Genomic DNA, 27,800 nt, shown 5'->3' on the forward strand with positions numbered 1-27,800 from the left:
GCTGAATGAAGCCTGGAGATGCTCACAAGGGAACTCCTCTGTGAGCAGGGAAACCAGGCATTTATAATCTCATAATATGAACAGTACTACTACGCAACTCCACCAGCTTTTTTTTTTTTCCCCCAAAATACCATAGACCCCTGTATTTTGGGTTATTTCATGGATCAAAGAAAGGTAAAAGTCACAGCTTTTGTTGTACAGCTTTTCTGACAAACTCCCAGATTAGCATTTCATTTCTGAGCACTGGCAGTTTTTGAGAGCTGTGCAAATGCAGTAACTTCTGAGCAGCAAGGGACAAGTTTTGCAAATGGAATTGAGGACAAAAACTTGGTGATACCACCTATATGATGTTTACTAGTTCTTTTTTGCCCCTTTTGGGGGTGCATTTGCCACACTGTGATGTGCCTAAAAGAAAAAAAACACCACTGAGATTCAACATTGTCCTGTGGAACAACTTTTAAGTTACAGTTTGAGTACAACAGCCTCAGTTGTCCCCGAGGACACCTCTCCAGCAGCACTCTTGCTCCTCACAGCAGACTGAAAATAAGGATCAAGGAGCCAAGCATGAACTCTAAGTGGTGTTGAATTTCATGCTGTTTTGTGAAAAAGATAAATGAAGAGTAAAATGAAGTCAGGAGATTTATTTTCATTTATCTAAATGAATCTCAAAAATTACTAGAAAGAGTACAACAGGTTTCTAGAGGTTACAAATTGTCATAGTCTTTCTGGCCTCAGTCTACTGGTTGGTTCTATTGAGTGAGCAAGTAACAAAAACAGATTGTCTCAGCACAAGAGTTTACCGATGATTTACTAAAAGGCAAACACATTATCTACATTCCTCTCCTGCTTTCATTCATGCTATGCTTATTTGATTGCAACACTGAAACCAGAAGGCTACCTCAAGACCCACCCAATATTCAGTATTGCAGGGTGTCAGCCTCCTAGGTGCCTGACTACATAAAAAAAGGTTTGCCACCTCAGTAATAGGTATTGCTAGATACAATCCCTTCATCTGCAACAGTTCTGGTTTCTCATTGACACATACTCAATGTTTCTTCATAGAATGCTTTTGATTATAAAACCAGAGATAGAGATACGTAGTGCCCAATTAAAAAAAAGTGAAGTAAAAGCCTTAAAAGTGACATTGAAAAATAGCCCAAGTGGCTGTGCAGAAAAGGAAACCATGACCCGATTACCCAATTCTCACTACTTTGCCTGAAAGCATGTACTCTGAAGTTAAGTTTAGACTCAAAGTCTTCAGAGCATTGCTAAGCTTTAAGTAGGACAGCTTATGTAGAAGTTTAACATTTCTAAAGTTTATTTTTTCCAATTGCAACATTCGTATATGACTGAATAGCTCATTCTGAACTTCTTCACGTCACAACATTTTCTTATTAAACGCAAAGCCCAATTCCTTAAGCTGTCTAAAGAAACATGGTTATTAAAGAAAGATGCTGTGGTCAGGCACTCCAGTCTAAAATATCATGCAATTATGGAATTTTATCTTCAGAAAATCTGGAGTCCCTAGAGAGAAACTGCTTAGCCTACAACTAGCTCCAAACTTTGACATGGTATTAAAAAAAGATTATTAAAAATGTGAAACCAGTTAAAGAGAATGTTCCATTTATATCAGGCATTTTTATATCACTTCAAGAAAAAGCTGAATGTCCAGCTGCCAGGCACTAACCTGTAAAGTATCAAGCACTGGTATAGCAGGCATGGGATTACTACCCCCTGGATAGTTACAGAGATAAGAGTTTAAAATGTTTCAAAGAAGCCAAACTTTGCTCTAAGAGTTTGCACCTATCTCATGCCACATCTCAGATCTTTTGCAGTTGTTCCAGGCTGCACCACTATCCAGTGTGCTTCATTGGGAATACTATCCTGACAGCTTCAGGCCATTCCCTCAGGTCCTGTCACTGGTCACCACAGAGATCGGTGCCTGCCGTTCTGCTTCAATTTGTGAAGAAGTTGTAGACTGTGACGAGGTCTTCCCTCAGTTTCCTCTTCTCCACGCTGTACAAATCTGTGTGACCTCAGCAACTACTCATATGGTCTGTCTCATAACTCATCCTCTTTAGCAAACATTCCAGTCTCTTCAAACTGAGACACTGTACCTTTTTTTTTTTTTTAATAAAGACAAAAGGAGTATCTCAGAAAATACTTTCAGATTTTTGGGTGGGTGGAGTAGAGAAGGAGTAGCAGTATAACTTTATCTTTTAGTATTGTCCACAGAATGTAGGTCATCCTACTACAATTGAAATACTCCATGCTGATTCTTCACATTCTTAGACATAAACATCTCATGATTTTGCAGGCCAGCAAAACATGAATTTATTTGTGGTCCTGTCCCAGATTTTTCAGGGGGACCTTACTGTTTGTATCTCTGGACTCCTTATTTAAAAAAAAAAAGTCAAAACTTTTTTTTATCTAACAAATTACTAATACAAAGTGATAGCACTTAAAAGTATTATAGCTTCTATAAAGTCCATGCCACAATGTAATAAATTAGAGAAGCCCCATTTCAAATTTCTCAACAAATGCTATTTTCTGCATAATAAAAGCAGGATGCATTTATTTCAATCTAAAACAATTTGGAAAATGCCCTTCCTTCCTTATAAAAGCTGTTTGTTAACTAAGACATATATTTTACTATGTAAAATATAACCTATTTCTAACCTCACATTTTCATGTGAAGTTTATGAAGAAAATACTTAAAAAAAGGAAATCAAAGTCCATTTCCTGTTTTAACAAGGATAATCCTTTGACCGGAAGGCACAAATATTTGTTCCTCTTTAATGTTAATTAGCACACTATTCATTCTATATTTCCCAATTTTATGAAAGAAAGCAAGTTCACCTTATTTATCCAGAACTCAATAAAACTGTTTAGTCACAGACTTGCAGCCTCCAGTTAGGTTTCTGCTATTAGTCTTAAATCATTTTTAGAGTTGCAATAACAGTAAGTTGCCAAACTCAAATACAGAGTTATCTACATCTGCTAGATAGTTTGTCTTACTGGACAGTCTGGAAAATTTCAGTTATTTGATCCAAACTGCAAAGTTATTTTGCTGCTTACGAAGGAATCAATATTTTTAAAATCTGCAAATCAGCATTTGAAAAATGCATCTGTAAGATTGTTGAAGGGACAATGTTTTTTTCATTAAGTGAGCATTAGATAACCTGTCAAAAAATTGCATATAGACAAGAGTTTTAAAAACGTAACTATTGCTTCCTTAGCGAATGGCTGAATCTCTAAATTTTGCATTTGAGCCACATGGAACCTTTGCAGAAACTGCAATTTCTTCAACTGAAGAAGGTTATCAGGCTGAACAAACAAAAATAGGGAGCACGAAACATAATTTCATTTCATCACTGTATAGAGGAACGGCAGAAAACTGGAAGTGACAGAGAATGGCTGCTGCTACCAAGCTGAACCATGACAGGCAGCAGTGATACCAATCCAGCCACAAAGCCATCTGATTCACTGACCCCTGTGTCTGTCAGCATTAGCCTCTTCATACAGCAAATCATCCAAAATACCATGAATGGGGGAAGTAAATACCTAGCTGCCCTCTCTAGTGCTCAAATCTGCATATCTTCTGTACAGATAGCATAATCAAAACATGAACTATTAAAACTGTTTCAAGACAATCCGTAAACTGATTTTGGAGCTCTTTGCATTTGATGAAAGTCCACACAGACCAAATGAGCTGAATGAGCTCTTAACCAAACCCATTTATTTGCTCTGGACACACAACAGGGGTGCTAACCACCACAGTGGGCAGGCAGCATTGCTGCACCATAAAGTGCATAATTCACCCACCCGCTTCCCTCTGTGCCCTGGAGAACAGCCAGTAAGGCATTCACTAAGAGCTCAAACTTGCACAAGCCTACATTTCCACCGTAATGTCCTTATTTCTTGTCTGAAATCATGCCTAAAATCTAAGGGCAGTTGTTCAAAACTGGTGCTGGCTTCTATCCAAATTGCACTTCCCACTTTTAACTGATACATCTTTGTTAATAGCAAGCCCCATGCAAATAGGCTAACGTACATCATTCAAAGAGCCCTGCTCTTCATATGGAATATCAGTCTCTTGAGTTTTTCCTTTCTTAACTGATGTAGCCATATCTGTTCTCATCTGGGATCATGGACCGTAAATCAGAGGCAAGGGAATGAAACAAACATACACAAGCCAGTTATGATCACAGTTAGGTCTCACTGGAGCAGACAGCAAGGATCTTAATGACTCCCAGACTCTCTAGAGCCTTGAGCACAGGATGCTTTCACAGAGGTGCCCCCTTTGGCTACACGCACACTACAGGTGATTCTCATTTTATTTCCCTACAACTAACAGCATCTGCAAGCCTAAGACAGCTGCACTGAGTTCATTACATACAACTTCTCAGGTCTGATGAGGGCAAGACATTAACAACTACACTGGAGAAAACTGTTTCAGAGCATAATGAGTAATCTTTGTTCCAGCATCGCTTAAACTTGTCCGCACTAGCCAGGCACTACCCTTGATCAATGAATCCATACTGCCTGAGCTGATGTGTCAAGTCAGCTAATCTTAACCAAAAACATGTGCTCAAGCACTTGTGATCTAGGCATACCAGTCTCAGAAATTCCTTTGCAGCAGCTCTAACCCACCATACCTTCCATGGAGGAAGCATGGTTAACCATGTCCTATGCCCTTTTACATGCAAAGCAAAGGAAGGTAGGGAAAATTCCCACAAGGGGTGAGGGGCTATCAGAATGTGTTTTTAGGGTATCAGCCCGATACTTTTCCTGACTAAAGTGAAACTCGAAAGTCACTTTTTGTACTTGTAAACAAGCATTTGTTTCAAGGGATCTATTTAGATAAACTATTTTAAGTTAACAGTGACACATCTGAAAGCTTGAACATAATGTTACATTTCTATAGATGTCTTTAAAATAAATATTTTTTTATACCCAGGAAACCTGACTGATACAAGAAATACACTAGGTACACTTTTGTCACTAAAAAGTTAATTTTGTTTAGAGCCAAGTTTAAACATTTGCATAGAAAAAAAAAAGTCTTCTCTGACAAGGCTTAAAATATGGTAAGAGGGGAAAATAACATGGACACCCTGGATACAAAGGAATAATTCTACAAGAGCCATACTGAAATTGCTTATAATGGAGGTGGTACTAAGAAAAAATCTCATCTAATCTAAACATTAAATAGCTTACCAAACCACAGGGTCTATTTTCTTCTGTGATATGCAGTCTAATGATTTCATCCTGTCCCAAAACAACTTTTCCTTCAACTATTCAGTTTGCTGAAATAACACGCACAACTCTAAAACTTCTTTTTTCTTCTCAATACAGAAGAGAGCAAAGCCATTAATTCAGCTCTTTAACTACAAGTGCTGGCCCTTAAAGGAATGTAAGGTTAGGTTGAAGAAAGCAGTAATAAGCTGCAAATTAATTTTGCTGACATGGCCAGCAATGGGACCTGGTCTTTCATTCAGAAAAGGTACATTATTATGATGTTGGTTAAATAATGTTTACTAGCAAACAGCAGCCAGGAGAGATAGCATGAATTATACAGACTCTAAGTAAGTGCCTTGCCTCCATTATCTGCCAAGATATTTCTAAACGTCAGAGGAAGAAGAGAGGTTGCTTTTTGGTTTGGTTTTTTTTTCTTTTTTTCTGGGTGTTGTTTCAGGTTGTAAGAGGGCATTTTACCATATGTCCGCATCACAGCTATGGGAGGTACAGTGATCTGAAGCAAAGTATATTTACTCTGTATTTCCAACAAGCACTGGCTTATCCACATCAGTTTAAAATACATAAAGTAAACAGCAAATGCACAGACCACATGGAAATTTCTGACTATGGTTTAAATACATTCTTTTCTATGCACTTTCAAAAGTTAAAAGATAATAATATTTTCAAGCCAGCTGAACTCTACTCTTTTTCTCTTCAATTTTAAAAAATCCTTAGTCATCAGCAAGGCATGCATGTTCTGCTCTTGTGTAACTACATCCATTACACCCACGACTTCTTCCTGGCCAGATTTTAGGTCATTGTTTTAACTAATGCTTTTGGAACATCTTCAAATCTCTTTTACCTTCATGGCTTTTACTTCAGTGCCCTCTTCCAGTTCTCCATGTACATTTTGGATGTGTCTTCAAATAATTTCACAGGTATCTCTTCCCGTTGATATAACTTTCAGTTTAACTTCTTTTCCTTTCTAGCCAATCCCATCTTTCCAATCCTTCCCTCAGTCTTCTATTCCCATCTTCTCAGCAGGCCATCCTTAACTGCCTCATAGTGCACACACCTGGGACATTTTCAAAGGCTGCCACATACCACTTTCCATTATAATCTACAACTTTATCCTCATCTCTTCAGCTAAATCATTCACTTAGAGCTATTTTTGCCTCATCTACAGAGACCCTCTCTGGCCAATCAAATACCATCGCAACCACATCATGCAATCCACAAAGGACCACAAGTGGATTTCCTGTTATTACACTAACCATCTCTCAGCCTTTAGCTTTTAAACACGACAAACTGAAGTTGACTGTCCTCATGTTCACTTCCAGCCATTGATGTGCTGAGGTCACCACAGGCCCATCAACCCTACCCTGAATAATTTATCAGCCTTCCACCAAGTGTAACATCATTCATTATTTCCACATGTGCATACCCAGTCATTGTACAGGAGCGATGCACACTGTGTACTTCAGAAAACCTCTCTTCTTCCTTCCCAAGAAGGATTACACCTACTGTAATAAAAAAATTAATAAACTACCTGAAAGGAGGTTGTAGTCAGGTGGGGGTTTGCCTCTTCTCCTCCCCTAGCAATAGGACAAGAGGACACAATCTTAAGCTGCGCCAGGGGAGGTTCAAGTTGGACATTAGGAAGAATTTCTTCACAGAAAGAAGGATTGGACATTGTAATGGGTTGGCCAGGGAGGTGGTGGAGTCACAGTCCCTGGAGGTGTTTAAGGAAAGACTAGACGTGGCACTTAGTGCCATGGTCTAGCTGACATGGTGGTGTTAGGTCACAGGTTGGACTTGATGATCTCAGAGGTCTTTTCCAACCTAGTTGATTCTGCGAAATACAAAGGCACATCATCTAACAGAGGATAGTGTGGGCTTTTCTTTTCCTGTTACCATTTTTCAATTTCGAACTAAACAATTTTAACTACTTTCCTATGTGAGTTTAACTTCATGGCTTTCCTTTTTTATTTACTGCTTAAACACTTATTGCAATTATCTCAAAACCAGCCTGCAGAGACTGTGAACACCTAGTTTTTATAATTAGCTCTTCTGAGCGCTGCTACAACACAGCAACTATTCAATACCAAAGGCAGGTGCCAAATGCCACATCACCAGGGACATTTTTTGGACTGAGAGAGATCAGAATACCTAGCAGAGCATTACTCCTTTGTAAACAATATAAAATTGAATTGTAAGCTAAATGCTTTACAAGACAAATATAAATCTCAACATCATTTTTGTTTTTGAAACATCACCCTGTGTTACAAAGATCATTAGGATGATTTGGACAATCCACCAATAACTATTCATCTGTCCCATAAAAGCACCTGAGAGAAGTGGCAAAATGACAGTTTGGAGACAACCTGGGCCTCATGGAGCACTGGAAAATTGCAATTTCACTTCAGGTGGCCTGGACTCCATCTTATGTTCAATAGAAACTCTCAAAACTTTTTAAGCTCTTAACAACCAAGAAAGAAGAAATTCATCCAACAGGCAACAACATTTTCCTTCTGAAAGTATTCATAAAAATACCTATATTCAAGGTCTTTTCCCTCTTACAATATTCAGGTAATATTTTGGCAGGACACTCCTCGCTCTCAGCCACAAGTGAATCAGGGCTTTATTGCTCCCATACACTGATTTCAAACTACACTGGGTCACCCCAAGAGTTCCTTCCCAGAGGATATAGTTCTAGCACTAGTTCCAGAGACTTGAACTTCTTTCTGTATGGGGAGAAAAGTACTTCTGTAATAGACTGACCTTCAGATATGTTGATATCTGAAGGATGTCAGTTCATTGTGAGAATTTGGAAGCTCCGAAAAGCTCCACATATTTTCAAAGAGACGTGGCCTGTAATTTTAACCTATTAAACTGAAAGTGCACAGCTGGAAAAGCGTAGTACATATTTAAAAATCTCACTGTGATTTAAACACAGATTCATTACGTGCACAAGTGATTTTGTAGCATCACTTCACATAGGCAAAAGACAACAGGTTTTACTTCCATGACCTTCCTGCATTCTTGCAACTCACATGAAAGAGAACAATAGAAACATGGTTGAATGTGAGAAAGCACCAAATTGCTATGGCTTTTTGGGTGGGGGTGGAGAGAAACACACATATTACAAAAATCTAATATTTCTCCACCCAAGCATTGCTAGTGAATGACCTCACTGGTTTCCTACATATACTCCAGCAGCTTTCCTGCCATCACTCTGTTAAGCCAAGCAATGATATCAACAGTCCACCTGTGAGAGTGATGTAGCCCTCTGGGTCATGGCCGCAGAGAACTTGGATAAAAGCTGTGCCAGTGTTAATTAAATACACCTCTTGTTTCACTGCTGATTTCCTCCGATAAGGCTCAGCTCATTTTTCCTGGAAAGACTTCCATGCTGTAAGAGAACCGGAGCCAACCATAACACAAACCAAATATTGCTTAGAGAATATGAAGACAACATGTTAAATATCTAGTTTTGAAAAAATAAAATCACTGCCTATGAGTGCTGGGGTAAATACAAATCTCATTACTCTACATGTGCTAGTGACAAGGTTAAACTACAAATGCTAGTTACTGTAGATAGCTTATTATCTTTCAGCACTACTTATCTCTCGCATTTGTAATGCTCTTCCCAAATAAATAGGAGCAGAATTCTAACAACCTGCTTTACTGATAAATTCCGCTAGGTTAGAGTGTGAGAAGCTCATCCAGTACAATTATGCTTCGAGAATGGAGTTTGACATTTAATTAGCATCAGAATTATCACTACAACTTTAATGAAAAATAGCATTTTTTCTGCCATCAGAAAGGTCTTAGCAGTAAGAAGGTTCTAAGCAGCTTAGGTAATTAAGGACTGCTTCCATTAATACAATTAGCTAGCAAGTAATCAAAGGAAAAAAAATGTATGCTCTCCTTTTTTTCCTATACAAAGAAATCTAATCCACCGTCATGACTGGATGCTTTCACCATATGCTGTCACCAGGATATCTGTAATCCCTCTACTCATAGCATCTGACTCAGAGCCACTTTAAGCCTTCAGGACATGCCCTTTTATATTTGCTTTGTTCTTGCAGACATTTTCAGATAGCTTTATTAGTAAGAGAATTGTCAAAGGAAGGCTCTCAGTTTTGAAATCTGACATCAAAAATATTCCTTCTTGCACAACTTAAAAAGCAACACTAACCCTAAGACTTAGTTGCTGACAACAATGCACACAAAGATCTGAAGGTGGCAAATCAGAAAAGTGATCTCAAAAGTAGTGGTACAATTATATTACCAGAGTTTGTTTTATGATGATCACAACTCTCAATTCTGAAAGTTAGCAGGTTGGACCTCTTGCCATAAATTTAATTCTAAAGAAGAAATTGAATGGTAAGGATGTTAGGAACACATTCATATTAATTCATTCATTCATCCTGATTTGTAGCAACTGTGGTAGTTCCAAGAAGTGTTCTGTCCTACATTCCTGAGCATTAGCAATATTTTCCAAACAGCCAATGATCAATGTCTATCTATTCACATTTTTAGCTCTTGGGGATCTTATGTTCATACAGTACCTCTCCCTACAAACTCTCTTGAAACACTTAACACAGAGTATACTGCCTACCCAGTGCAGGATATGGCAGAAGTTCCATGGCTTATACTGCCTCTTGCCCAAGTTAGGCTAACTAACTTGGATATATGTTTTACAATCTCCTCCAGTAAGAAATCCCATATATAAAAAGTCCTTCATAAGAACCCTATTTTTTGGTTCTAGAAGGAAACAGAAAATGAGAGGTAATCCTTGAACTTGTTTGGTGTATAGTGCTCCTACAGACAGTTTCTATGAATTTATGACACTGAACTGCAGCTAGTTCACAGTGAAGCATGCAGAGTGTGACTCATTCAGAAAGCTCACCCAAAAACATTTCACTCTGACATCCTACAGAATAGCTCCTTCATGATTTTGAATTAGTTGCTGCCCGTTTTTCACATGCACTCCTCCTCACAACTTCATGACACACAACTTACAGTGCAAACTTGAATCCAGGACATGAAGGATATACTAGAAGTTCTGACAAATTTTATCCTGCCACCAGTAATTGGAATTTGGTTTTACACAATTCAAATACGCAGCTGCACTTTGCTCCTGGTAGATGTGCATAATGTGGTCATGCAGAAGGAAAGCATATCCCCAAGTCCAGTGAGTTAAAGTGACACAGTTTCCTGAACTCCAGGAACCCTCCTGGTCAGAAAGTACTTCCTTCCTTGTTTCAAACACTTGATTGTTTCAGAGGGAATTCAAAACAATAGATTAGAAACTTTCAACCTTTCCTAAGCGTACTGCTACACAAGGAAATCAGGCCATGCTCTGGGAAGATGAGATAACATTGGGAGAGTACTCTTTCCGGAAATGCAATGGCTTTTGCATCCCTCCTCTAACACCATCCCATGAATCAGCTACATATTAGTAATAACTCTAGCTATGAGACGTCAGATGTAGTTCAACTGCTGTTTGGATTAAGATGTGCTGATTGGCAAAAGGCATGAGCTAACTAACTTCTCAGCTATTTTGACAAGCCCTGTTAGGGAAAAAGGTATCAGGAGCTTCCTAATCTGAGTCTGTACTTTTAAGGACATGTAGGTAGAAAGGATGACAACTGCCTCCTTTTAGCCTGTTACCATCAAGCCCCTCATCGTTTAAATTTCTAAAAAAGGAAAAGAGTGTGCTACTACTTTTGCATTTACAAAGCTACCCCTTCCCACCATAACTTAGTTTTACAGAACCAGTAGTGATATTCACAAGGACTGCAAACAGATCAGGCTCATTAGCTGAAAAGCAATAATTTTAATCGTACACTGTTCCCCAACACAATTCCTTTCATCTAAATATATTACAATGGTTTGTAATGACGAATGAAATGATTTAACATTTAGAATAAAATCATTAAACTAGTTATTTATGGGCTGTAGTTTGAATAAGAAAAGGCAAAGGACATGTAAATTCCTTTTTATGCAGCATTAGGGTGCATAAGTATACCAGACTAATGGAAAAACAACAGAAACAGAAACAACAGCAAGAACCATTCTCTCAGACCCTATAGTTGAAGCTCTTATACGATATTACATTTTCCTAATTCTCTTTTGCTATCAACCTAGAGCTACAATAAGTTCGAGGATAAGATTATTATACAAAAACAAGAACTCACCTGATTCTACACGTTATTTTTAGTGGCAAACAGGAAACGCACTTCCCTGTCAAGCTGGGTCAAAGGGGAGGGATCAAGCTGAATACTTTGCACTCACCGTTCCTACCAAAGGGTAGATGAATCCAGCTCCAACACTGGCTCGTACATCGCTAATCGGCAAAATGAAACCGGTGGGAACACCCTTCCTCTCAGGCTGATGGGAGAGGGATAGATGAGTTTTTGCCATACAAATGGGAAGATTTCCAAATCCCTAACCAAAGAGGGATAGAAAATAAAAACATTTTAAAAATTACAGTAAAGACACATTACGTTTTTGTTTTGTTATCAATATCTTCTTGAAACCCTAAAATCCACATAGCAACAGTTAACCTCAGTTTCACAACAGATAATATTTCAGAAATGGACTGAATACTGTATTTCGTACACTATTCTCTCTCAGCTCAGGTGTCTATCTCCAGAGACTTGGCTGTAGGGATACCCAGCTTCTGGAGTGGGTTCTCAGTCTAGAGTTAGGTGCAAAAGTTGCCTATGCACCAGTTAAAGTGTGCTGTTTTCAGAAAGTGTTCACAACAGGTACCACACTGAACAGGAAGCCTACACCAACTTAATAGAACTCCAGTACAGCAGTTCCCTCTGGCCTCTAATGACCTACTTAGACACCTACTTGAGACCAGAGTCCAGGATTCAGAGTCTGAAGTAGTTACCGAAAATGTTGGAGAAAATCAGGGAAATGCCCTCAGCAGCTCCCCTCATCGATTAATCTTGAGTCAGGCACCTTCCACTCATCTGTTCAATTCCTTGACAAACAGGGCCAGTTCACAAAGCCAGGAGGAGAGGAGGCACTGTAGGGAGTTGACTCTGCAGCTCAGTGCTGACAATCCCTTAATGACATTGTGAAAATATTTCCTAATACTACTAACGTTTAGACTAAAATATGCATTAGAGAATCACAGCAGGAAAATATAAAGGCATGGATTATTTTGCTTTAAGTATACTAATTCATCTTCTTTTTGATCTAGAAAAATCAAATTCATTCTCAGGAAGTTTGCATTATAGGGAAGATGGCTACACTTCTGCCTGTCTGACCAAGCTGCTGAAGCACACTCAGGTATTTTTCCATGACACATCATTCATAGTTCCTACTTTCTGACAGAAAGGCTCTAGCCAAGTTTATGTCCAGAAGTCATTCCACTACAGAAAATGCATTCACCTCTCCGCATGGTTTCTGAACTTTTCAAACTGATACAAAGCCCACTCCCACATGCTTTAGGATCAGAGATGTATTTCACCTTCTAGTATTCATAACTCCTTGAAAACAATATGAACAGAAAGAAAGATTTTACAAGTATTGGGAGCTTTGTTACTAATGTGCATAGCTGTTCACAGGTCTTTCTGTGTTTGCAAACTCTTTTTTGCACATACAAATTAACACTCATATGCTAGCTGCCAACTCTGCAGATGTGTAGTTGTCACATTTAAGACGGTAACCTGGAATTATCACACGCATAGAAAGTATGGTTACATGAGCAATCTCAGAAATATTCTGAACACTGTTCATCTATCACTGCAGATAGCTTTCAAGGTTAAAACCATTCTGTTCTATCTATTCTAAACCAATACATACTGACGTCCACAGTTTAGTATCATGGGTATCATGCCTTTTAGCAAAGCTTGACTTAACACTCCAATCTGAGAACACTTTACACTCTGAGGTTTCCTGAGACTCTCATCCAGCAGATACCTGACAGCATAATTCACTGGTGTTCTTACCTGCCGGGTGTAACGATCAACTTGTGACTGCGCAAGAGGAGACAACTCTATATCCTGAGCTCCGTACACCTTCTGAGCAATGATCCTTATTTTTTCAACAATGGGAAGCTGCAGAGACAAGGAAACAACGTAAGGATGAACATTAGCCAAGAGAAACTAGGATCTTGTTTGCTGTGTGAGATATCTGAATCTCTCATTTAGATTCATCCTTGTTAAACAGGCTTGCTAAAGCATGAAACAAAGTAAAGGGTACTGGTGACGGATATGATATTCAGTGACATGTACATGAATTACAACCACCATTTCAGCTATTACATCATTTAGAAGCTGCACAATTTGTGCGTTACAGAGTTGACAACATGAGCTTATACCCCTGCCTACAATGGGAGAAGAAAATTACTGCCATGCAGTTTTAAGAATCAAAAGCTAACCCTCACTGCAGATACGAGGAAGTAAGCTCTACTGGGTTAACAGGGATCCCTATGCAAAAAAAAAAAATCATTTCAGAATAAAGATAACCTATACAATGAGTGGACAAGGTGAGGTAGCAGGCAGCCAGGGAAGGTTCCTCTGAGAAGTGAGGAAGAGTAGCAGAAAATTCCTGACTCATCACTGCTTCTTTGATTGTGATTTTTTTTTTTTAAATTTGTTATTATTCTCACCTCCTATCCTTCCTTACATGCATATTTTGAATTGTAGATTTGATATTGTAAAGCACTTTGGACACTTAAAGGGAAAAAAAAAGAAAGAATATGAAAGTATTCTAGGATTCTCTTTGAAACCTCAAGTCACTAAGTTCAATCTCAGTCTCCAAGAGTATTCATATCATGTTATTCAGCTCAAACTGAACATATGTTCTGCCTCATGGCTTTTCTTTCAAGGCAGATGCAGACTCTCAGTCTGTTAAAAATCCTTTAACAGATTTTCAGCAAACAGTTTTTTGTGGTCAGATCAGGCGTTACTTTTCATGCCATCATTTTGTGTATTTAGAGTAAACAACTCTCTCCTCTTTCTCTCTCCTTTTGTTTTGAGCGACTTTGGAGACAGCAACTGTAAGCCCTATAGCCTATTTTACATTAGCCATCCTCTTTGACGTCTTTCTATAGGAACAGGATGATGGAGGAAGGATCATACTGCCAGTTCACCTACTTCAGTGCTGACTATAGATGGCCAGAGATGTGTGCAATACTCCAGGGAATGTGCCACCAGTGATTTGTAGTCTAGCATATTTAATTAAGAACACGTGGAAGAAGTGCTGAACAAAATTTAAAGAGATACCACTTGGGGAAGAAGACTTGGTAATCTCAAGCAATATAAAAAGTACCAGAACACAAAATAGAAGTATTTCATTTTATTCTAATACAGGCAAGAAAGTAATTTGTCAATAATGAACTTTATCTGCTGCATTTATAGGAAGCTCCACAGTTAATCACATTTTTGCAATGCCTGTCTAGAAGTAATGGTTTTTCTGCAAGGACACATCAGTTGAAGGGTTTGTGTCAGATCAACCTTTTTTGTATTTATGATTGTGTTTTAGAAAAATTAAAGTTTACATTAATAAAGAACTCCAGTAACAGAGACATCACAAGAGAAGAAAGAAGCTCACCAGACTTTCAAGTGGCTTAAATGTAAGGCAGTTAAAAGCTACTAAGGTTCAAATAAAATCCCTCCTCAGATTTGAAATTTCAAAGAGAGATTTAAAGAAGTTCCACAAGTTGCTTTCTGAACGTGCTCACTATGTGATATTGCACCTTAATTGGGTGGAATAATGTCACATTCCTGACTTCAGGCTTTTTACAGGAATCCAACCAGTGCAAAAAAAAACTAATCAAAATTGGAGATAATGCATTGCAAATATCCTGGATATAATTCCTGGCAGCAGTAAGCTCAGTGAAATACTTAGTGGCATGGATAGCCATCATGAGGTGAAAACTTCTCTCAGGGTGATTACTCAATACATTCATATCCATGGCAGTTTTGAACACAGTGGGAGAAATGCAAAACATGTCTGTTAATTTGCCTTTTGGGTGCTGTTTGCTCACAGTCAAGGACTAACAGCAATGGCAAATGGAAAGGCAAAAGGCATTCCATTCCCTGTTGTCAGTAGGCCAGCATCAAAACTAACAGCTTAAACCTCAGTAAATTCATTGAAATGGAGATGTACATTTAGATTCAACTTGCATTTGCGTCAAAATATTTCAAACTACTTTGACAGCAGTATAATTACTGCGCCTTCAGCCCCCTTCCAATGACTATAGCTGTATTTTCCAAACAAAATCCAGCAGGGCTCTGGCTAGCATCAGAAGAGACTGCTTTAATGACAGTGGTGGCATTCTGTTCCTCCCGGGATGTGTGCAGCGTCTTGCATGGCTGAGTATGAGTCTGAGCTGGACAGTCAAATGGTATCCTTACGGATTTATGGTTTGCTTATTGGCATTTGTGTTTGTTTGTTTGGTTTGTTTGGTTTTTGTGGTTTTGTTTTGGTTTTGTTTGTTTGTTTTTTTGTTTTTGTGGTTTTGTTTTGTTTTTGTTTGGTTGGTTTTTTGTTTTGTTTTGCTTTGTTTTTAAACCAGAATGTCAAATACTTTTCAGGTCAGTACCCACATCTCAAATTTTGCAAATGTAACCTCAGAAGACTCACCACTGGGGAAGGAGTTGTAGGAGTGTGAATGGCAAACTAAAGTGGTTTTCTGAGACTGTCATATGTGTTTGTGAGGCATGCACATACAAGCAGGTGAGGCATGTGCATGGTGTCAGGGGAGAGTTTGAGCCCATTTAATCTCACAACACAAGCAAGATGAGTCTTGGCTGAGCCAAATTCAGACACAAACCGGTAGGGAGACACAGATGCACTATACACATTAACACAGCCCATGCACATGCACACTCTCAGAAATGCTTCCTTCCTGAAGTTCCAGGAGTAGGGAAAGGAGTACACTACACCATGCTAAGGATCCACCTGTTTCCTAGTATTTAGTGGAACTTTTCAGGCATTATCTACTTAGAATCAGAGTGTAACAGGGCATTTCAAGCTAAAAGGTTTCCTGTGTTTCAGTTATCAACTAATACTGCTGAGAAACTTCAATTTAAAGAAGTGTTTTCAAAGAAAAAACACCTAGTGCTCTACATGAGAAATAAAAATTCATTTTGCTTGAAAGTGACATAATGGTATTTATGCAAAAAGAAGTTCGACTAATTCAAGAGACATTTTACATATATGCCATAGCAGAAGCCTGGATATTTACAAGACACTTATAGGAACAGTTCTTACTTTTTCTTATCTGGCCTTTAAAGGCAAGTTTAGCTTTAGGTTTTCATCGAAATTTGATTATTCAGTACTTCACTATCAAAATACTTCCCAAATCTTCGTTTGTGAAGCCTAGTCATGATGAATGATCAAAATACTCTCACTGATGGGCAAAGGCATCCACCACATGTACTAACTATGCTAATTCACATGGAAAAGTGTTCAATTGAAGTCAAAGGGGCTGAAAAACAAGAAGGATATTGCACAAGTAACTAAATCATTAAGGGATTTTAAGCTTGATTTTTGCTCCACCTGATGCCACTTATCTAGAAAAAAAAGTAAATCATGTGAGCTACTGATATGTACCTCACACACTTTGGTCAAATACCTGCCAGCAGAAATCACATATCTCAGATACTTAAAAGCAAGAATTATTTCACATCTGTCATGGTTTAGGAAGGGTACTCCCCAATTCAGTGCCTCCACTAAGACTCTCCAAACCACACACTGCTCTCTCTTGTTCCTTCCACTTTCCCTGCCCCCTCCCTGCTGCAGTGGGATGGAGAGGAGAATTGGAGGCACAAAAGTAAAAAATCATGGGTTCAGATAAGAACAATTTACAGGGAACAGTAATGAAATAAGAAAACAAACAGTTATAATACTTATGACAGAGGATACAAGGAAAGAAATGATTCACAGAGAAAAAAACCCTGATAATAGACAAAACTGGACGGCTCCCTCTGCCACATTTACTCAACCAGACTGGAACCCCTTCTGCCCATAAGAGACTCCATTTCTTCCACCCCTGTAGCAATGTAAGGAGGTATAGAAAACATATAGAAAACCTCAGGCTCCTAACCATGCCCCTCTCACTACTGCAAAAATTAACCCTGTCCTGGCTGGACTAGGACAACATCTCTCACTTTTTTTTGTCTGAGAATCTGAGAACTTTCTACAATGGCCTATGAAATTCCTGAACAACTTGTTCATTCCCACTTGCAAACTCCAATGCTTATCTACGCTGATGCACCTATTTACAGGCCATAAGTAAAACAACCTTAATGAAAGGAGGATGAAAAGTCTCATCTGAATGATGAGTGTCGATGCACCCATATGAACAACAAGTTAATTTCGCAGCACCTCTGTTACCTGGACAGCTAGGGTGAGAATGAAATTTATAAAATATCCAGAGTGTCAAAAGCACAAGATATTTAAAATCAGCAATAGAAGTTATTCCTCTTCTCATTTCCCTGATGTAATGTTGTGAATGTTACACAACTAAGTACATTTAGGTGAAGAACAGGTGACAGATAGACAATAGACAGTATGGATTTAGATGAAATCTGACTTTTATAGATATGTAAATTTACACTGACCATGAGAAGGTGCTACAGGGCCACACGGGATATATGCTGACAATTCAGTAGCTTTGAGATTCCTCTCAGTAACAACCAATCTTGTCAGGCCTGCCAGAGATAATGTGCATTTCTGAAATCTCACATATTTAGTTACCAAAGCCATATGCTTCTTTTGAGGCAAGCACAAGCACGCACACCATAAACAGGATTTTCTCTGTGGCTAAAACATAACAAGTGCTAAAGCAGAAGTGCACAAACTGCTTTCACAAAATCAGTATCTCTGCAGCTGTATATTTCACTACTTGATAGAGAACGATTAATCCATGCAATCAGCATTGATAAAGAGGAGAGCCTGTCATTCTCAAGACTGAATTGATTATCTAAGATGAAATCATACTAGTGTTGTCATCCAGCCACACTGCTATTTTCAGTCCACCTGACTTGCAAGACATGATATTAGTGCATGTTGGTGCCATTTATTACACAATTTTCTTTCTTCCAATACTATCAACAGGAAGGTTTTTACCAAAACATAATTTGATAGCGTTTCATTTATGCTAGCCTTTTCTCACATTTTCTTCACTCTTCAACTCTTACATCAGCTATAACAGCAGACTTCAGATTATCAATTTTCCACATAGGGCTTCCATGGACAGCAGACCAGCTTCCATAGACCCTCCATCACCTTCCTTTCCTCTGCTGCTCACACTCACCCACGTGCCAGTGCAACTGAGAGGGCAGCACCACTGTGCAGCTGCACATACCAGAGAAAGTGATCCAGGTTAAAACATAATGTAGGAAAAAATACCTATTGCATCCCGTATCAGTTCACATATCCAGTTTACCGTAAAGGCAAAGCCAGTATAAAGCAGGAAGAGTTGCTCAAACTGTTCAAATCCGATCACTGAAATGTACCAGCAGAAACAGCAGCTTGGGGCAGGGACACACAGCTTGGCTGGGATTCCTAAAATCAGTCTTGTTGCTAAGTATTAAGTGAAACAAAAGCCAAAACCATGCAAATTAGCAAGGATCTGGTCTGGGACTGTGCTCGAGATTCCCATCTTTTGCATCCTAATTTGGACACCTGACTTTTTAAGTTCTTTGGCTATTGGAAAAGGAAGTAGTTTTTTTAACTCCCCATAGCCAATCCCTGAGACTGCTGAAAATAACCCCTGTTCCCTTCCTCCTTCATTCCTTCTGCTTTTAAACATTTCCCCCGACTTCCTCACCAAAAGAGTCCAACAGAAAACATCTCCGAAAAGTCAGAGAATAGCAGTAAGTTCCCAGTCATACTACATTCCACTAGGTTGCAGCTAAGTCACACTACTACGAGAAGTGCTGGTATTATCTAGTTTAAATGGAAAACTGTAAGTGAATGCCCATGTGTGTAGCACTGCCTGAAACAATGTCTTTACATTTACACAACATAAATATTTAAAACTACTGTATTCTCTGACAAAACTTAAGATTCTGTTGAAAAAACATGTCTTTAAACCAGAGAATATACAATAGCACTATTCACTTGTAACTTACACATACTTCAGATACTTTAAACATTCACTTTAGTCTCACTGTCTATTTTCAATTATGAGATCACTAGTTTAATTATAAGGTAACAATGTCTGGGCTTATTGTAACTAAGCTGCTTGTGTTTTAACAGAAATTCTTAAAATAATTCAAAATTCAAGGCAGTGACATTTTTGTTTTTAAATTTTAACTTGCACATTCACTGAAAGCAATAAAAAAGAGTCACTGTTTGGCTAAGTGAAACAGTATGCAGACATCACTCACTCCTCTTCTTGGGAAGCTGCCAAATGAAAACATGATGGGAGTATGGCTGAAGGTGCTGTGTGGGGTGACAAAGTGCAGTGCTAAAACAATAGCTGACTCTGCACATTCAAACTCCTACTTCTAGCTTTTCCCTTGGATAAAATAAAAACACATTTATTAAAGTATCTGTATATTCTGGTTCCAGAAGATCTGTGGCTGACAAAAGGATTTCCAAGTCTTTAGCACTGCTCTTCCTTTGTTGGCACAGGACAACAGTTTGTTTTTTAATTTGTGGAAAAATGTATTCAGTCAAGTTAAACAGTTTGTGAATCAACACCTAAGCCTGTGGCCTTAGAGATTTATTTTCCATTTCCCCAACTTTGAAACCCCAGCTGTGCCTAAGCAAATTGCTTTACACGAAGAATAGGGAAATAATGAAAACAAACATAAAAGTGCAGTGCCGTCAAGAGCCTATATCCACAAATAAAGAGATGGAGTGGAAGGAAGATAGCTTCCAATCCTAGAGCACCCAATTCAGTGAAAGAAGTGTCCAGACGCCACTGAAATCTCTTTGACAGGAGTGAGAGGAATGGGTGGGACAGCCTTATGGAATTCCTCTTTAATGTGGCTTCACTGCTAGATGGCTTACTAGCAGTAGAGGGGAGGGGGGAAATAATTTAAAGATTAGCATACCCTGGAGGGCAGCACAGCCCGCATTTCAAGATGAGAAATGATCTCCATCAATTATCAGGAAAAGTTTCAGTGAGGAGCATACGTAATTTTATTTATTCCTATCCCAGTAATGCTTAAGGACTTTCCATTAGGTCCATATGTGACTGAACTCTGTGCTGTATAAGAAAAACACAGAAGCTATTTGCCTCCTAGGCAAATGAGCAGAGGTATGTTGGGTTGATGTGACAGCAGACACACGATGGCTTAACGACTTAGTGGTGTTAGTGAAAGAAACAGAAAATACCCCTGACACCCCCCCTCCCCCCGCGTCTCCCATTCAATCACTGCGATTGAAAAGATGACAAGTGTACAAATGATGAGAAACACTGTGCCCCAGGAGGTCAGCATCCTCAAACCCAGGCCCACATGAGCTCTTCTTGACTGTGCCTTCCTCTTCGAGCCTCTCCTCCTCTCCTAGTACATAGACCAAGGAGCCTTCTTCTCCACTGACAGGGTTCTTCCTCCTTCATTACTCACACCTCATTCTTGCTATTGGAGACCATGGCCAGAGGGTGGAAGAGAAAATAACGCACAGAACAGCTCCCAGCAGAGTTTTTCCTCTATGCTACCCTCAGACCCCTCTGAGTGACCCATTGTCTGTGACAGCTGAAGCGAAGACTGGAAGAAATGAGACAAGCGACAGCCCACACCATACTGCCACTGCACAACCAAGGCAGGGTTGTGCTTACCCACAGGGGTAGCCAAACTGTGGGCTCAGATGCTCCAGGTTTGCCCAAGTTATTATTACGCTCCCAGCAGGGGAAGAAAAACACCAGTGCTGAGGTTGCTAACTGCTTGAATGCCTCCCTGAGAAGTGAAGCTACTCAACCTCATTCTCAGTGGACAGCCCCAAGCTGAGAAAGCTCGCCTTTGTTCTGCAGGGCGGGCCAGGCAATACACTGCACTCATCCAAAATATTTGTGCAATCAACTTTGACAGTATAACCTGAAAGTATTTTCATTTATCATGATATTACCTAAAGGCAGAGCACTGTCAAAAAAAGGTATCATCTGACAAACTCAGAAAACTGAAACAGCCCCTTTTCCTCCCTCCCATTTGCGACCTTTACACTCTTCAATTTAGCTTTCCAATGCAGCATAAATCAGGGGATTTGAGTCTCTTCAATAATACTTGTCAGGTTACTGTGTCATTCTTTTAAGAGGACAAGGCTAACTTGTTGACCAGCCAGATATGCTGATCCTGCCTCATGCCATATACTTATCCTTCTCTGCTCTTCTATCTCCTGAGTGACAGCCCACTGCACTACAGCTGTCTTGCAGGAAGGAGCAATGTAACTCTTAAAAACCTAATGCCTGCCTTCTTTTTTATGCTTTTTTCTGTTTCCTGCCCCAGGTTGAGGAGGGCTCCTGTTACTCAAGGAAGAGTTCACCACAGGAGAAAAAAGAAGAAGACCAGGTTAGCGGAAGAAGGCAGGTTACTCAACAGGCAAGAAACCCCTGGCCAAGAGTGGCCAGAGAAATTTGGGAATGGGATGCGTATGTTTCCATCCTCTCCTTTCCTCCCCCTAGTTATCTAAACTTACTTTTAATGGGTCAGTCAACTTTATTTTGAGTAATAGCTTTCTGCTGCAACTTAAAGACCCATACTTCAAGAAAAGTGAACCCAGAAGGGAAGTCAACAGTGATAAGAGGGTTGATATTTTGATATTTTCCATATGTAGCACGAATATATGTTAAAATAAACCACCACAGATTATTTCATAGAGAGTTCAGAAGGCCTTTAAAACAAACCTATCCTCCAAGCACTGAAGGGAAATACTCTTCAAGAAAACAACTCAACAGTAAATTAAGAGAGGTTATTGTGCAGAGGGGACAAAAATCCATACTAAACCCACACAATACTGTAGTATTTATTTCAATTACTGCCAGTAATCTTTTAAACTATGTTATAAACTCTGGAGCCTATCAGATGAAAACTCATCCTTGCTCCTGAACAACCCACTCCACCCTGTGCAATTCCTAATACTGTAAGCATTTCATGGTACACTGTATCTGTTTATGTCATTTTCTTACACTCCTACAGTGGCAATGGTGCTGTCTATACTTGTCAAAGGTCACATCTTGTACTCTGTCCATGAAATTACACTGGTACAGATATAGATTCCCAAAACCATATATAAGCTATTCTATTCTCATTTCAACTCCCGAAAAATATTTGTTCATCTAATATCAAATGTCAAACAAATCCCTGCTATAATCAAGACCAAAAAAAAATACAAACTACAAGCATGAGCCACTTGATAAAAAAAAATAATCTTGCCTACTTAGAGAAATAAATAAAGAGAACCTGAAAAGCTATCTAAAAATGGGACTATAGAATGTGTCACGAAGCTAAACCCAAGGAAATCTAAACACACCAAAATAGATGCTTCAAGGAATATAGTTAGCACAGTCTTAAAAGTAGAGTAGCTTGCTATGATACTGAACAGGACAGCTTAGCAGAGCCTGAGTCCTGAACTGACACAACTGTGTTGCGCCCAATGTCTAAAATTGCTCATTCAGTGCATGCTTGGGTATCAAAGAAATGGTATAAAAGTATAACCATACTTCAGGATTTAGAAACCTATTGAACAGATTTTATGTTCAGAAACAGTATTTAACAGATCTAGAAAATACTTCCTTGTTCTTCTCATATTATACACATTTATAAACACCTTTCAAGGAAGCCCTTGTTTTCAGAGATACATTTGGAAATTACATAAAGCACTGGAGAGATGCATGCCATTTAGAAAAAACCAAAACAAAGAGAGCACACTTGGTCTGGACTATCCTTTAATTAAATCTCTGACTGTATGCTAATGAAATAGTTTACTGCAAACTTTATTCTAAGTAGTTAAAAAGGATATAAATCAGTTTTACATATAGGGGCTTTAAGGTTTTTTTTCAAGCTGGGGCAATGCTTTCTAACAAAACATCAAATTATTGAATGAACCTGTTTTGGCTATAGTGGTCTGTACTGTTGGAAGCTGTTCTAATTATAGCCAGTTTTAGAAGCAAATTCTGATTTAGTTTTCCAGACAGGAAAACAAGGTGCATAGACATTAAAGGATTAAATGGAGACATAGTAAAAGGAAGAGTAATTTCATAAAGACAGACTGATATATGACGTGGTAGTGGTTTTATACAGGATATTTCTCCTCTTTGACCTTCCAAAGGGGAAAGAAAACAGGAAAAAAGCCAACAACAGCTCAAATTCCATCAAACTTGAGGCAACCAGAATGTAATAGTATTCAAGTAACTGGACAAACCTAGCAGTTAGATGAGGGGTAGAATTATGTCCTTTCACTTACACACCCTCTAGGCACAATGATGGGGGAAAATCATCTGCCTGAATCCCGCTTTACTACCTCTTATCTTTCTTAAATTTCTTAATTTTACCCCTTTGAACAGTAAAAATCATACCCCCCAAAAAAATCTTATTACAATCTTGATTAATATCTGGGCAGGCTTATTTGGGTGAGGTGGCTTTCCTTCACTTCTCTGTGAGCCTAGTAACCAACTGACCTACATAATGTACAAGTGACAGCATTGCTGTTTCACTCTCCTACTCCAACTGCTTCATTCCCCATCCTTTGCACAGTAAGAATGAAACAGAAGTCTGAACTTTACTGTTTTTGTTGGCCTGAATTTACTTTCTTAACAGTATTTAAAAATCTTTATATGTTTTTGTAAAATCCCTTCAATATATTTTTGAGACTTATAATACTTTTGTGAAGTTATGGTATATTAAGTTGATGTAAAGTTGTGATTCATTCCCTTTGTGCTTAAGATCATGCTGTTCATGCAACACAGCATGAAATGATGTGCCTGGGAAAGACATTAAAGTAGAAACCAATCTCATTTTCTTTAGACTTAGAATCCATCCTTACCAATCCTTTTTACTCATTCATACCACAAGATTATAAACTACACAGTATTTAGTAACATCAGAGCCTAAGGATGTGACTTGGCCAGTGCTAATGTCCTATCTCTGTAAGACAAGTGTTCAGTGGTTAAAACCATTGCATATATTTTTCAAAGAATTTTTTTCTCTGTGTTATTACGCAAGCTCAGTAAGATGATGGCTTCATTTTTCAGAGCACCTCGGAAGAGACCAACTTAGAAAGGTAGATACATTGTTCATTTTTTAGCTGTAAAAAATCGCATGGGCAAAATGCCTTGAGTAGATGCCGCAGCACTAATATTCCCAATGTATTTACCTCTATTCTGTCAAGGCACTGGTTAATATTGATAGGAGTTGTCTGGATTACTGACATTTTCAAAAACAGCAGGGGACATTTAAAGAAGAAATAAAATGGGTGCAATACATACAGGGTACGTATCAAGGAGAAGGGAGAATGGAAGACAATAGTAGGGCATATCTACCTCAAGCTGAACTTTTTTCTGGAGAGAAGAATCAAAACAGGAACTTTCAGCCATTTAAAAGAATGAAACTGAGGTTCTCTTGTTTAAAAATATAATTCAGACATTTTCTAAAGAAACTTAAGCAGTACAGTCAATTAGGGCACAGGATCCGAAATCTGACAGCCCTTGTCAAATTGGCTCCAAAGCCTCGAAACCAGAGAAGTCTGTTTGGCTGCCCAGATTTAAACCCACCCACATTTGGATAGCTAGGAAGGTCCTGAGAAATCATTTGTATAACCTTTTTGGCAATATGTCCCTCCAAGTGTTCTGCCACCACAGTGGTACTCAAGCATGGAGCTTCCAGGGGCCCAAGCAATACTTCTTTGCAAGCTACTCCTCTTGACAGGTCACAATGCTGCGATGTTACCTTCCAGACAACTGCAATAACAAAGTCTCCAAGACATGGAAAAAGAGTCACTATCTCTGGCAGACATAGGATTGAAACTTGGACTACACTATCTTGTTAGGTTATCTAACGGCTAAGCAAATTAGACACAAAGCCCCAGCAAGGATCAGAGGAACAATGATAGGTGGAGGAACCCTAGTAATATAATCAGTGGAAAAACCTAATCAGTGAAAATTAGAGTGCATTGAATTGCCTGTTTCCTATCCAAGGGGAAGATGAGACTACTGTCCTTGGTGTGAAATGCACCAAGGTGAGTCAATGGGGAGACTCTTAGATCAGAAAACTGTAAATGAAAGCAAGTGATTGCCTGCAGCAGCACATGACTCTATGGGATGAACAAGCAGACTTTGGGACTGTGTAAAATTTAGGATGGGATTTTCAAAGGGGATCATGGGAATGTGTAAAGATTGTTTAGTAGAAGGAGCAAAGATGGGGAAAGGGAGTAATCAAGGTGGATTGAAAAGGAACAAGTGTGGGGAAAAAATGAGTGAAATGAGGAAGAAGGTATCAGTTGGGTGTAAAGGTGTCTGCCTTGTCAGTAGTCTGACTAACTGAGCTCTGTGCTCGAGGACCACAATCTATGCTCTATTCTCATTAAATCTGATTTCTGACTCCCTTCTGTGCAGGTGTGCTCTCTGCTCTAGATGTGTATGTATGAGCACTAGAGAGTAGGAGGAAAGGTCTGAGTGCCAGCAGCTGGAGTAAGCCATGAAACTCAGGGGCTTGTGGACTCTGGTGCCATCAGCTGGAGCAAGGCAAGGGCACTGGGAGCTGTTCCTGGGTAGACTGAGGATTTAAAGCCAACAGCAGCAGTGACCCACATATGTGTGCCATATTGTACTAGCAGACTCCAATCTGATCATCAGGAGAGAAGGAACAGGACTGGGTCACCTCTGCTCTTCAGGTTCATCTGAGAGCTGTGTTGTGTAAGAAGGTGCTGCTAAAGGCAATGCTTTTTCTCTGTGTTGACCTGGTTGGGCTGGGTAGACGTAGGATGAGCGAGGACATGCTACCTGTTACATCCTTCTCATATGGAGAGTGAACGCTTCAGGAAGCCACAATGTGGTGCAATACCCATCACTGCGAGACAGCAACTACATTTCATTTTAGCTGACTGACAGGAAAAATACCATGACTGTGAGATCTTTGTGGAGAAGTCTCTCAATAATCTGTGAATGTTCCATCTGCATACATACTTTTATATTAAACACGGAAGCATCAGAAACATCATTCAGTGCAATAAAACAACAATCATTACCAGCAAGTATCCTGCTCTTTGATTAGACAAGCCACAGATTGTTCTCTCCAGTTTTTGTGATTTTAAACCAAGGCAAGTTCCTTTCCAAGTATATTGGGTAACTGTTGCAATGCTCTTCTTGTTTTAAATCCAACTCTGATGCAGAATGCTTTCATTAAAAAAAAAAATAAATTCTTACCTCCAAGTTGTAGAGATATTTGAAACTGTTTTCCTGATTGGCCGCCTTTTCCACAGCTTGAGCTAATTTTACTGCTCCTCTACCACCAGCTGACCAGTGATTGCAGGGTACAGCATCAAATGCTCCAGACTGCTTTGCAATCTTACACACCAGATCAACCTCAGCAGGAGAGTCGGTTCTGCCAGGCAAACAATTCCATCTCATTATTTTGTTTAATTAGTACTCTTTTATAACATTATAAACTTAGCCTTATTCCACCATCAGCAATTGTAAAGCAATATAGGAATTTTGCCATATACATAATGCATTTATACGGAGTATACGTATTTACATGTTGCAAGAAAACTTTGTGATTGTTATAGCTAATTAACTCTTTGTGATTGTTATAGCTAATTAACTCTTTGTGATTGTTATAGCTAATTAACATGGAAGATTGTCAGTTCCATAATAGTATATACTTTTTGTTGGTTTTAAAACCTTAAGAACAAGCTAAGGAGTTAAATATCTTTATATTCATGATGAAAATGGAATTTTTTTAATAGCTTCTTTTCTTTATGCCAAAATTCATTAATTTAAAAACCAAGAAAAGAGAGAAGTTTAAGCTGTGTATTTACTCACAAAAGTAATCAAAGAACAGACTTACTTGAAGACATTTACAGCAACCACAACAGGAACTCCAAAGAGCTGAGTAATTTGAATCTGTTTCTGTAGATTACAGCAGCCATCAGCTACCAGCTGGAGGTTCTGTGCAATTAAATAAAAATTAATGGAAATGGTAACATACATAAAGACTTCTCCAGCCAAAGAATTTTCAATAAATTAAAGTGAACAAAACAGTGTTGATCACGACAGTTGCAGGCAAGTGAAAAGCTTCCAGACAAAAGAATTTTTGCCCTTATTAATTCTTATTTCAACTAATAAGCAACAGACATATTTAAGTAACTATCAGTGTACAAAGTTTGTACATGAAACCATTGCTCTCTTCTGGGACACAAGAAGACGGTACAGCTGATGACTGGTTGCTTGTCATGACTGTGAAAGACCTGTTAGTCTCTTGTTTGCAAAGTTTATAAAAACTACAGTAGTGGGGTGGGGATTGACATACAGATGTGTTAGATATATAGTTTAATCTATATACACATACATATCCCAGATAAAAGCACATTACTGGATTTCCTTATTTACTCTTTTACCTCACACTTTGTAGACCTTG

At 38.9% G+C, this 27,800-nt stretch overlaps 1 protein-coding gene across 3 annotated transcripts in view; it reads right to left on the minus strand.

Moving 5' to 3' along the window:
• Positions 1-27,800, minus strand: part of MTHFD1L (methylenetetrahydrofolate dehydrogenase (NADP+ dependent) 1 like) — a 148,684-nt gene that overhangs the window by 36,443 nt on the left and 84,441 nt on the right. For all 3 annotated transcript variants that reach the window (XM_039385704.1, XM_027733873.2, XM_039385705.1), the window contains 4 exons: positions 27,231-27,331; positions 26,588-26,765; positions 13,215-13,322; positions 11,542-11,694 (listed from right to left, as the gene is read on the minus strand). In XM_039385704.1, the coding sequence (XP_039241638.1) occupies positions 11,542-11,694; positions 13,215-13,322; positions 26,588-26,765; positions 27,231-27,331 (540 nt within the window). The remainder of the gene's footprint in view (positions 1-11,541; positions 11,695-13,214; positions 13,323-26,587; positions 26,766-27,230; positions 27,332-27,800) is intronic.

Source organism: Pipra filicauda, unplaced genomic scaffold (genome assembly GCF_003945595.2).
Source record: "Pipra filicauda isolate LSUMZ 115617 unplaced genomic scaffold, ASM394559v2 scaffold42_size3861933_pilon, whole genome shotgun sequence".
Taxonomy (NCBI): domain Eukaryota; kingdom Metazoa; phylum Chordata; class Aves; order Passeriformes; family Pipridae; genus Pipra; species Pipra filicauda.